Below are 12,095 nucleotides of genomic sequence, written 5' to 3'. Positions count from 1 at the left end.
ACTCGGAAGGGGTAGGACTGGATTTTTCACAATTTTGATACAGTCGGATCGGGTTCGGATTCTATTGCGGATTTTGTTTCGGATATTGACGGATGGTTGTATCTTCTGCTTCGGATATTTTTGGATAGTTCTGACCAGAGGTGACTTTTGATTTCAGGTCAAAATAGAAAATCGTTCTCTCGACAACCAAACACGGACAGTAAACGCGTTCTGATAGCACTGGTAGCACTCTAAAATTGTTCTCTTAAAGGTTCAAGCAAATCGAAGTGGTCAAAGTAGTCAAGAAAGCTACGCAAGTAGAAGTAGAAGTAGCGACGGAAATATCTACTCAAGTACGAGTAAAAGTACTTCTTCCATAAGCAATCTTACATGAATTAGAAGTAGAATTGACTGACTTTAAATCTACTCAAGTAAGTAAGTAGTTGTGAAAGCGACCGTAATTCATTCGCATGGATTGTCAAAAGCTGCAAATTGAGCTAAAACGGGTCTAAATCGATCAAAAAAGTCAGAGTTCACTTTTCCAGATCAGGACATGCCATGGACTTGTAGATTACGATATGATAAGTTAATGCTAGATTGCGAAACATCAGTTTCAGAGGTTATGATGGGCTGGATATACTGTGATGAAATATTTCACATGGGCGACAATGCGGTGTGAACGGAACCACGCAACCCGCTACCTAAATTATATTCACCGATACGTTCGTGAAATCACATTGGTCACTTTATATCAAATGTGCGGAAAGCATGACGAAATTTCATGGCTTTGCTCAACTTTTATAAAAACTAAATGTTGATACTCCGTGAAAACAGCCACAAATTACCTCAGGCTATCTTCCTGCTTAGAGGATAAAACTATTCTTACTTGACAAGCTCAAAATAGCGAAAAGTAAGTAAGTAGATCACAAAATATTACAGAGTAGAATTAGAAGTAGCGGGGAATTAGATCTACTTGGGTAAATACCCAAGTAACGGAAAAATACTTTAGTACTTCAAAAACGTAAAAGTACTTCGTTACTGACCACCTCTGCAGCAAATATAAATCAGCTAACCCTAACATTAGCCTTGGTAAAGACTACTCTGCTCAGATCTACAATTAGGATTCTTCGGAATATAGTTATTCGATTCGGATTTTTCGGATTCTGGAGGACATTATTCGGATTCGCCTGTATTTTTGGTTGAGATTGTTCGGATTCGGACGGATAGTTCCTCATAGACTCGGCTCGAGCTGTCGGACGGAGTTGGATTATCAGAAGTCAATATCCGCTCATCTCTGGTAGAGAGAAGGGTCATTGCGCCATCTCGCGGCACAACCGAAGGGTCATTATCGTCCGTTTGTTGTTAACGAGGGCGATGGTGCAGGAGTCCGAAGAATCCAGTTATGCAGATTTACACTACAGACAAAGCAGTGTATGATTTGGATGTCGACATGGAGGAAACCGCCACCTATATCGCCCCGGTGGATAAACAGAGACTTGCTGAAATATCTCCGTAGTGTAAGAATGTGGAGAATGTGGCGAGATTAAAGTAAAATGCTAATACACGGTTTAATTTTGGGAAGGTTGAAACTCCTTGGACAAAATGGTATATTGTGAAAATTTTAATGGAATAATAAACACCCCTTCGATGATTTAGTAGTGTCATATCAGTCGTAATCCTGATGCTGTTTGTTTTCACCTGGATCAGCGACGTTATAAGAAAATGACGAATTGTTCAGTTTTGCTAAGCTGCGTGAAATTACATCGCTACCTATCGATCGTGGTTTCGATGGATATATCTTGTGTATTCTGCTCAGAGTTAGTACACAATTCTTAATTACAGCAATTTTAGCCACGCTGTATGCTACGTTACGCGCAGAATTACGATTTTAAAAATCTATTAGATGTTTTGTTGTGGTGAAGTGAGTGGGGCACATCGCGGAAAGCGGTACAATAGATTCATTGATATCCGAAGGAAGATTACAATCAACCAACAGAAGACAGCGCAGAAGATTGATCGTTACCCACACTCCCGCGTACACGGGTCAGGTGGCAAGGAACATAGATGAACCCAATTAAGGGTAATCATTAGTCTACCAATTACCAGGAGTCGACATACGGTCACGATCGAACAAAAAACAATCAAGAGTGAAAGAACATCTTTCTAAGAATTCCTACTCATTTGTTTATTGCATATTCTGTGGACCAGACATGGCATCTTATTATAAATATTGTATAGGAAGTCGGTACAATTCTGGATTAGAAATTAATCATCGACACCACTACAGATAAATAACTTAAAGCCATATATATGCGTGTTATTATCATAACACCGAAGAATGGGATGATACACGCTATTGTTGTTGAAGACTTACTCCCTTGGGGAGCACGCATAAGACTTGAGATATTAAGAGACGATTTGTAGTACAGAACTCATGACACATTTGAGTAATGTATTCATGTTTATTCCCGAAGCTTTTCGGCTGACACTCATCAGGGGATACTTAAAAATCAGGGGATAATTAAAAAAATATTTTCAATCGTCAATAAGTAACTTAGGACGGGTTTAATAATGGTTTTTCATGATTCTCACTTGATTGTTTACGCTTATATTTCACTACACTCTCTGCTTTGTGAAAACACCACACCCACTTTTATATTTGTTCGCGAAATAACCCTCATTTCACGTAGCTATGTTTACTGAAGAGTTTTTTCTCATGCACAATATCAGACTCAACATCATTGTGACTGCAATTCTTGCATGTAAGGCCTTTTTATACTCCACAGGCCGAAATGCATGTGACCTCATTCGTCTTGCAGCTGCATATCCGGTTGTCGCAATCTTTATGACAATTAGGCTACAGCCTGTGAACTGCAATAGCTCATCAGGAGCCATGGGTTCCAGTGTTCGAACTGGTACATATGCAATATGCATGCACGCCTATTGTTCATCCATAATCGCTGGGGTTCTGAGACATGTTCTGTAAAAGAATCCAATCCCGGGTCTGCAGGTACGCGCAGAGTGTGCGCTGTACAGCTGCATCCTCTGTTAAAGGTAGTGTCTCTGGTTCCATCACTCCTGCCGCTGTCTTCCTTGAGAACATGTTGTATCTTTTGGTGAACTGCTGCAACCATTAAGGAACACAATGACATTTTGAAAGCAACGGCTCAGATACTGCTCGCAGTTCAGGAAATTGTTGGCAATTCCCTGTCATGTTAGACGCTGTTCCCACGTTTCCATGTACACATTGTACAGAAGTCATCCACCATCAATTACGAGGGTACAGCATTGTTGGTTAGTCAAGTCAGTTGGGTTGCAATTGAAAATTCTCCAATGTTAGCCTTGTTCATCTTCTGTTTTTTTTTTTTCGGAAGGGAGGCGCGAAGCCACCTGAGAGAAATGAATTTTCTTGAACTCGGAATGAGTTTAATTTGTGCTGAAACTTCCAAGTTTCAACAATAGCAATAATCCTAATTGGGCCTATATTTCGATTTCAAATTACGTCGTACCATTCGCCCACTTATTTGCTAGATTTTGAGTGATACCGTACCTTGCACTAATAAGAAGATATACTTGAATGAAGTGTAGCTGGCAAATGCGTGTAGCTGTCATTGGTTTGTGATTTAGATTATGGTCAGGTCTGTTGGAGCTAAGCTCAAATGTGGTAATAGATGAGGTTAGGCACCAAAATCGCTAAAATGTATATTTGCTACATGCTATGCACAAGGTTATGTTTAATAAAGTTGTTACTGCAGTCTTCTGCAGTGTGTAGTAGGAGAGATGTGGTACCGATGGATCAAAAATTGGAAAATTATCGCTGGCCCCAAAATGTCCAGCTGAAAACGGCAAGTCTTTTGCTGGCTCAGCACTTTGATACAAGCTCTACCTATCGCGCACGTATAAATGAGTATCCGTCTTTTCAAAAAGTATTGATGAACGTTCAACATTTGTTGCTCGAACGTGTCATCGGTCCCCACCCGGTGGGTCCAATGGCACACGACCCGGGGACCTATGACACATATACCCTAAATACCTCAGATGTGACAACTTTTCTTGCTCAGTATTATAATCTAAGCTACAGTAAGCCAAAGAAGAATGTTTGATCACAACCGTCAAAAAATAGAATAAATATTAACTCAAATGTTGTCATAAAATCACGTTTCGATTTCGGCTCGGACTTGTAAATTTGAGGGTACATACATATTGCCCGAAAATCGACAGTGTGGCTTCCAAATACCTCGTTATAGCGATAAAACATCATATGCAATTATTACATAAAGATTTTCTGTACGTAGGCATGTTTCATTTGTTTTATGATTAGAATGCTTGATTATTTTGCTTGATTTGGCTATTGTATCATCGGTCCCCACCCTACGAATTTTATACATGAATCGAAAAAAATTCCACTTAAGGAAAGTACTAAAAAAAATAATAATAGGTTCCATTATATAGCCTGATACAAGCCCTACACTTCACAATCAAAATGATTGCTGGTTTGTTCGTGTTGAAGGTTACAAAGAAAAATGTATATGTCGATACAAATTTACTTCTCACCCCCCAAAACAAAAACATCTGTGAGAGACCCCATAGCTCGCGCACGTCGATTTTTTTGTATGTGAGGAAAGATTTTACCAGCAAGCAACTGTAGACAAGTTCACGGAGTGTAATCATGGAATTATCATAGAGAATTTTCAAAGTATTTTCGGTCCCAGTGATCCATCGGTACCACATCTCCCCTAATTATCAGTAATTGATTAGGCGCCGCAAGCGTTGTTCTCTATATATGTGGATTGGGCGCCGCGTCTGGTTTATTCGGTTCTGTCGCTAGTACTATGTGTTAGCTACGTTGAGTTGGTACGCTGTTAGTTGTCATTTGTTTCCTATGTGGTCTCTAGTTACTCACATGTGTGTCTATTGTTTAGGCTTGTCTTCCATAACCGCAGGCGACCACTATTTTAAAACCTAATTCCACGACTAACCTTATTTGCTGCATCTTGGACATTCATTTGTTACGTCGTTCATTCGAATACATCATGTCAACATTCATCGACGGATCATCGTTTGTCATTATCGGTCATGGGATTTGAGTTCAATTAAAAGTGGTTTCAATAAGTCTCCTTACGTTACGAGCAGTCACAGTTTTAAAATATACGCTTGTAAGAACGGGAGACTGAAGCATTTCGAAGATGGCTTCGAATGAGAACACGCCAACCAATCACGAGATGGGTAATCCTGATGTTAAGGCATCCGATGACGCACATGGAACCGTGTATGTGGATGCAAAGTCCGCTGATGCAATGGCTTCTGATCAAGCCAATAGAACAAGGCATGTGGGCGCAACGTCCGCTGATGGCGCTAATGTACCGTGCAACGACCGCAATGACCGCGAACATGACGGTGAAGGACCGTCTGAAGTAGTGAAGAAGCGGCCAGCGGCGACACGCAGTAAGAACAGAGAAATAAAGGCAAGATATTCAGAAAGTACTGAACATTTGAGCCGGAGAATGGAAAAATCCTCCGAGATCGCAATAATATCGAGTGATGAAAGTGAAGTAGGAGAGTCCTTGAAACTGATGCTACAACATAGAGAAAGTTTCAGAAATATTCCGAAAGTAATGAAAGATGTTCTTCCGGACGAAGAGTATGGCCCATGTGAAGAAGACATCAAACGTTTGGAAGCTGAAATAAGGGAGATCAAGATATAAATGTCGAAGCGTCTTGGGGATATTAGAAGCGATAGACGTTCGCGTTCTAGTCGGTCAAGTCGAACCAAGTTATTCGGACGTTCTTCGAAAGCTGGCAGTGTCATATCTCATATACAGAACATGCGAGAATCCAAGGAAAAGGCGGCCGTGCTGAAAGCGGGTTTAGATTTCAAACAACAAGAATCTGAACTCAGAAGAAGAGGGTGTTGCATGAAACCACCATCAAGCTAGAGCGGGATGCCCTCGAAACGAAGAAACAGATAGCTACGCAGGAAGCAATCGTAAGAGAGTGCAAGCAAGTAGAGAGAGTGGAAAATTCATTCGGTCTCATGGAAGAGTTAGGAGGATCTCTCGCGTCAGCCATCTTCCTACATGGAACCACCAGCAGTTTCACGTCACGATCCAACAACAGGCATCGCCGTTTACGAACACCCACCAGGTCCAGAGATAAATCCTGTTGAAGATACAGTTGATGTTCGTGACCGACCACAATTTAGCACTCGTGTGGTGGCCAATGAATCTCGCGTGACTGATTATTCTCGCGTGGAGCATTCAATCAATACGATCGCGGGACAAATCGCTCAAGCACCGTCTGCACCACCAGCAAATAATAGGCTCAACTAGGCTTACCATACGTCCCGCTTTAGGCGGGACAGTCCCGCTTTTTGACGTCTTGTCCCGGCGTCCCGACCAGTCAGCCAAACGTCCCGCTTTTCAAGGCCGGCGGGTATTTCGGAGTGAAAAACGGTGATTTGAGCTCAGAGCGGAAAGATGACCTTTTTTTTTTTTTAGTCAACCACCTATCAATGCGGAGAGAAAAACGGTATTTTTGAGCTCTGAGCGGAGAGAAGACCTTTTTTTTTCATTTTTTTTTTTTTATTCGACCGATCAGAAAGTGGGATAAATTCACCGGTTTTTGAGAATTCTTCTCCGGTTTTGCAAGCCTAGGAAAAGTGTCCCCCTTTTAGATTTCCAAAATATGGTAAGCCTAGGCTTAACGTCTATTCCGATAACTTTGTGCCAATGTTTGCAGGTAATGCACAGATTCGGCGTGATCCCGTGAGTATGTCCGGCGTAGCTCCGAATATCACAGCATCGAACTCGAATGCTCGCGGCACTCTCGATGGTCTCCAACGCAACGAGGAGTTACTTCTGTCAATGATGAGGGAGATGATATCAGCTCAAAGACTTCCAAGCATTCGACTGTGGAAGTTTACTGGTAACCCTTTGGATTTTCCGAAATGGGAAGCATCGTTTGAGGCGTTGGTAGAGTCCAGAGTTCAAAATACTAACGAAAAAATGAATTTGTTGCGGCAATATTTAGGTGACGGTCCCTTGAAGGTTGTCGATGGTTACTTCCTGAATAATACCGGGGAATCGTACTTCGCTGCAAAGAGAGAGCTGAAGCTCAGATACGGTGGCAGCACATCGATTGGAAGCGCCTTCATCAATGAACTGAAAGTGGGGAAACCAGTCAAAAGTAAGCACGAGCTTCGTGAGTTTTCTGACTTTCTGTTGCAAGTTTCAGCCAACAAGGAACGAAATACGGACTTGAAAACACTGGACTATGCGTCTTGTCAAATACCGGCTGTGGTCAACAAACTCCCGCTGTATTTGAAGAACCGATGGATGGACGAAGTTCATAAATACAAACGGGCTACTGGTAACGACGATAGCTACCCGCCATTTGTTAACGTTGTCGGATTTATTAAGGATTAATCCGATATCAAGAATCAGCCTGAATTTGAAGTACCAGACAGCGGAAACATTGAGAGCAAACTGAAACCGAAAACAACTTCTTTCGCGTTCAAAGTAGAGAAGGCAAGTTGTTTGTATTGTGAATGAGATCATCACATTGCTGACTGCAGTGAATTGCAAGGTAAACCCATGGCGGAGCGTAAAAAGGTATTTTATGCTCTTTATCTGTGTTTCGGCTGTGGCAACAAAACTGGTAAAACTCGCATTTCAGGACCCTGTACCAAGCGAGCAAAATGTTCCAAATGTGACGAAAGGCATTCTACATGCCTTCATCTTGATACATACAGATCATGAAAAGGAAGTTATTACCTCGACTTCTCTATGTACGCAGATGTGCGATCCAAATGGTAGAGGAATAAGCAGCGCGCTCATTGTACCTGTTTGGGTTAGATCAAAACATAATGCGAGATGTGAAGTAGGCTACTTTGTTATTGCGTCCTTGACGACCATTCCAACACTGTTTTATTTCAGACGAACTGTTTGATAAGCTTGACCTAGATGGAACGGATACTGCGATATCGTTGACAACTCTTGCCGGGAGAGACATCAACACGCCTTGCAAGAAAGTCCAGGATTTAGAGATCTTGAACTATGACAAGAAAGAGATAGTTGATGTGGCGACACTTTTCACGGAAAGTGAGATTCCTGTCTGTCGAACCCAGATTCCAAAACGTCAAATCTGTAAGGAGTGGGTACATCTCGCAGAGGTATGTGACCAGCTTGTCCCTTACGACTTTAAGTTGGATGTTTTAGTATTGCTCGGCACAGATGTACCGAAAGCATTGCGGCCGAGAGACGCCGTGGCTGGAGGAGACAATGAACAATATGGCGTGCGTACCATATTAGGTTGGGGAGTGGAAGGTCCAATGTGTTTGGACGTTGCTAAGGATTCCGTCATTTGTCACAAAACGTTAATTCGACCTACGGCCCTAGATGACAAGCTTGTGTTCGGTTCGAAATGTAAAAGAAGTATTAACACGTCAATCAGTAGGGACCATTTTTGAGATTGAATTTGCGGAACACAATGGTAAGCATATTCCAATGTCCATAGAAGACCGTAGGTTCGTCGAAATTCTCAAAGAAGGCACATTTCAAAGATGCGATGGTCATTTGGAAATGCCTTTACCCTTGAAAAGTAGTACGGCAACGTTACCGAATAAGTCGCTAGCTGTAAAACGAATCGGTCAACTTAGAAAGCGCCTTCTGAAAGATGAAAAGTATTCCGCAGACTATGTGACCTGCATGGAAAATGTCATTAACAATTGGGCTGAGGCAGTACCAGAAACTGACCGAAATATCGCAAATGGCAAAGTGAATTACATACCACACTTGGGAGTTTATCACCCGCATAAACCGGATAAAATCAGGGCCGTATTCGGTTGTTCTACTCCATATTGGTCAATTTCTCTGAATGATGTTTTGTTGTCTGGCCCGATACTGCTGAATGAGATGCTGGGAGTTCTTTGCAGGTTTCGGAAAGGACATGTGGCTTTGTGCACAGATATAGAAGCTATATGTTTCATCAGTTCATTGTATCGCAGCCATATCGAGATTTTCTAAGATTTCTTTGGGTCCAAGACCACGACATCAAGCTTTGACCCCTGGTGAATACCGGATCAAAGTTTATTTATTTGGAGCAAAAAGTTCACCAGGCTGTGCAAACTTTGGATTGAAGCGGGCGGCTGATGACGGAGAAAGTCAGTTTGGTCCCGAATCTGCTGATTTCATACGCGACGACTTCTATATGGACGACGGTATTACGTCGAAAGACTCGGTCGAATAAATCGTGGGCTTGGTTAACAGCAGCAAAGCACTGTGTGCTAATTTCAAGTTACGACTTTGCAAATTCGTTTCCAATAGTGCAGAGGTAATGAATTATATTCCAACGGAAGATAGAGCGACTGGGTATGGCGAAATAAACCTATGTGATGATATCGTGCCCAACACTCGAACATTGGGGCTAATTTGGGATGTTAAGAATGATTGTTTCAGATTCAACATCAAATTGTCCGATCGTGTGGTGAGCAGGCGTTCAATCTTATCCTTCGTCAACTCCGTATATGATCCGTTGGGTTTCGTATCACCAGTGGTGCTGGAAGGTAAACTCATTCTGCAATCTCTTTGCAAAGCTGGAACGGACTGGGATGATGAAGCGCCGGACGAGCTGAAGCGCCGATGGGTTGCGTGGTGTTCAACGTTATCTTCTATCGAGTCTTTGCGCATTGAGTGCTGTTTCAAGCCGCCGAGTTTCAAGCCACCGTAGCAGTTCTATTGAAATGAATTGTCTAAATCTCGCTTAGTTGGTATGGTGACAATGGTTAAATTCTATGTGAATTCTGTATGCTTATAGTACGTATGCGTGTATTTAGTTCTTAGTGTAGTATGTATTTGTGATTCGATCCCCGACGATGGGAGCCTTTGTTGAATTTATTTGTTTGCGAAACCATAATTTTTACAAATTGAAGTTTCGGAGGAGCCATGTTACTGCAGTATTCGGCAGTGTGTAGTAATTATCAGTAATTGATTAGGCGCCGCAAGTGTTGTTCTCTTCTCTATATATGTGGATTGGGCGCCGCGTCTAGTTTATTCGGCTCTGTCGTTAGTACTATGTGTTAACTACGTTGAGTTGGTACGCTGTTAGTTGTCATTTGTTTCCTATGTGGTCTCTAGTTACTCACATGTGTGTCTAATAGTTTAGGCTTGTCTTCCATAACCGCAGACGACCACTATTTTAAAAACTAATTCCACGACTAACCTTATTTGCTGCATCTTGGACATTCATTTGTTACGTCGTTCATTCGAATACATCATTTCAACATTCATCGACGGATCATCGTTTGTCATTATCGGTCGTGGGATTTGAGTTCAATTAAAAGTGGTTTCAATAACTCTACTTACGTTAGGAGCAGTTATAAAAGTATTCAACTGGAATTCTATATTTGAGAAGTGTCTCAATAGCCATAATACCTCCCGCCACCAAACAATACATTCGGATTGCAAACAATCTGCTAGCTCTTTTTGATATTTTTCGATATAACGATAAGGGGGAGCGAAATATTTCACTGTCATCAAGGGGGGTGTCGAAACAAGTTTGAGAACCACTGGTGAATGATGATGGCCTGCATGTGTGTCTTGATAACAATGCAGGACAGATTCCCATTGCCGTCTACGAGTCACCCGGTTCAGATAAAGACCTTGGGCATGTCTACCATGTTGTGGTACTCCACCCAAAGTGCAGGTGTTCGCCCTCTTTTTGCGAATCGATTGAACATTTCTTCAAACCTTCGCTCGCACTCCTGGTCTGTTTTCCATTTCCCCATCAGCCACCTTTTACATGAAGGACTTCATGTCACCACGCTCATCCTCAGTTGAGGCAATTTTCATGGTATGTTGATAGATATAGCTGCATCGATGAGGTGATCGTGGATTGTCTTGTCAGAACATCCTCCATCCATGATGTGGCTGGCTGTTGTGCTCCGGCATATATCAACTGGATCACATCTAGTAACCCAGAATCTTACATGTTGTTACCAATTGATCCAAGATAAGATTTCAATATAGGTGAAAACCACCCAACCTTGGAATGACTCGTTAATTGGTCTGCTTTAGAGTTGTATTGACTCGAGTTATGACTCGACTCGAGTCACGATTTGGTGACTCGACTTGACTCGAATCATTTTTTCAAATGCATAATATGACTAGACTCGAGTCAATTTTTGTATTGACTCGACTTGTACTGGAGTCATTGTGCATGACTCGAACCACGTCATATGACTCAAGACTGGTACGGCCAAGACAGACATTTCATTATAACATAGAAGAATAGTAAATATTACCACATTATTGGCATTTCTTCTATCAGCCCTGATACTTGAAAATAGGGCCGGACACTGTTATAACTGAGGAAAATTACTATATTATAATAAAGAGCTTCTTGGAGGTACAGAACTTCAATATACAATTGAATAGTATGTTCATGTTGAAATAAACCCGAATATTTTCGACTGACACTCGTCAGGGGTAATTCCCTACTAGTTGATGACGATTACCCCTGTCGAGTGTCATCCGTAAATATTCGGGTTTAGTTCAATATGAATATACTATTTAATTCTATGTCACTCGAGCATAGTTGAAAAAGGTGTGTTGAACCGAATTGAATTGAAAACTGAACGGTGAACATAATGACTTGGACTCGGACTCGAGTCAAAATACGATGATGACTTGGACTCGGCCCTCTACTAGCTTACTTGGGCTCGGACTTGACTCGGTGGTGAATTGAGAATGACTCGACTTGACTCGAGTCAAAATTATAAAAAGGAGATTAAGTTCTGACTCGGACCTTGTGAATTAGTTACAAGCCTGGTCTATGCTTCTTATTTTATTTATATAGCCGGAAGATCGACGGTCACTATAGCGACCCCAGCGCGCTATGTGCAGTGTGCAGCGTTGCACTCTTTAAGATTGGTGAAGATGGTTTTGAGGTCATTAGGGTGTCCTTCAATAACTGGAAGGAACTAGATCTGTGTGTGCATTTTGCATCATTAGCATTGATTCTCTTCATCCAGCCATTCCATCTGGAATGTTGAAGCTCAAGATCATTGGTTTTATAATAATTAACCCACACCTCTGCTCATATAGTGTGTTACCTCGATA

The 12,095-nt window shown here is 41.8% G+C and overlaps 1 protein-coding gene across 1 annotated transcript; it reads left to right on the top strand.

The window, feature by feature from the left end:
* The first annotated feature begins 6,749 nt into the window (after positions 1-6,749).
* On the top strand, positions 6,750-7,403 carry LOC145443507 (uncharacterized). The gene has a single exon (XM_080321465.1). It carries the CDS (start codon positions 6,750-6,752, stop codon positions 7,401-7,403), a length of 654 nt encoding a protein of 217 aa, XP_080177591.1.
* Positions 7,404-12,095: the final 4,692 nt, after the last annotated feature.

Source organism: Botryllus schlosseri, chromosome 7, assembly GCF_051294905.1.
Source record: "Botryllus schlosseri isolate E-star chromosome 7, Bs_hap1, whole genome shotgun sequence".
Lineage (NCBI taxonomy): Eukaryota > Metazoa > Chordata > Ascidiacea > Stolidobranchia > Styelidae > Botryllus > Botryllus schlosseri.
Note: the sequence above shows the minus strand (reverse complement) of the source record. Positions and strands in the feature narration are given on the sequence as shown.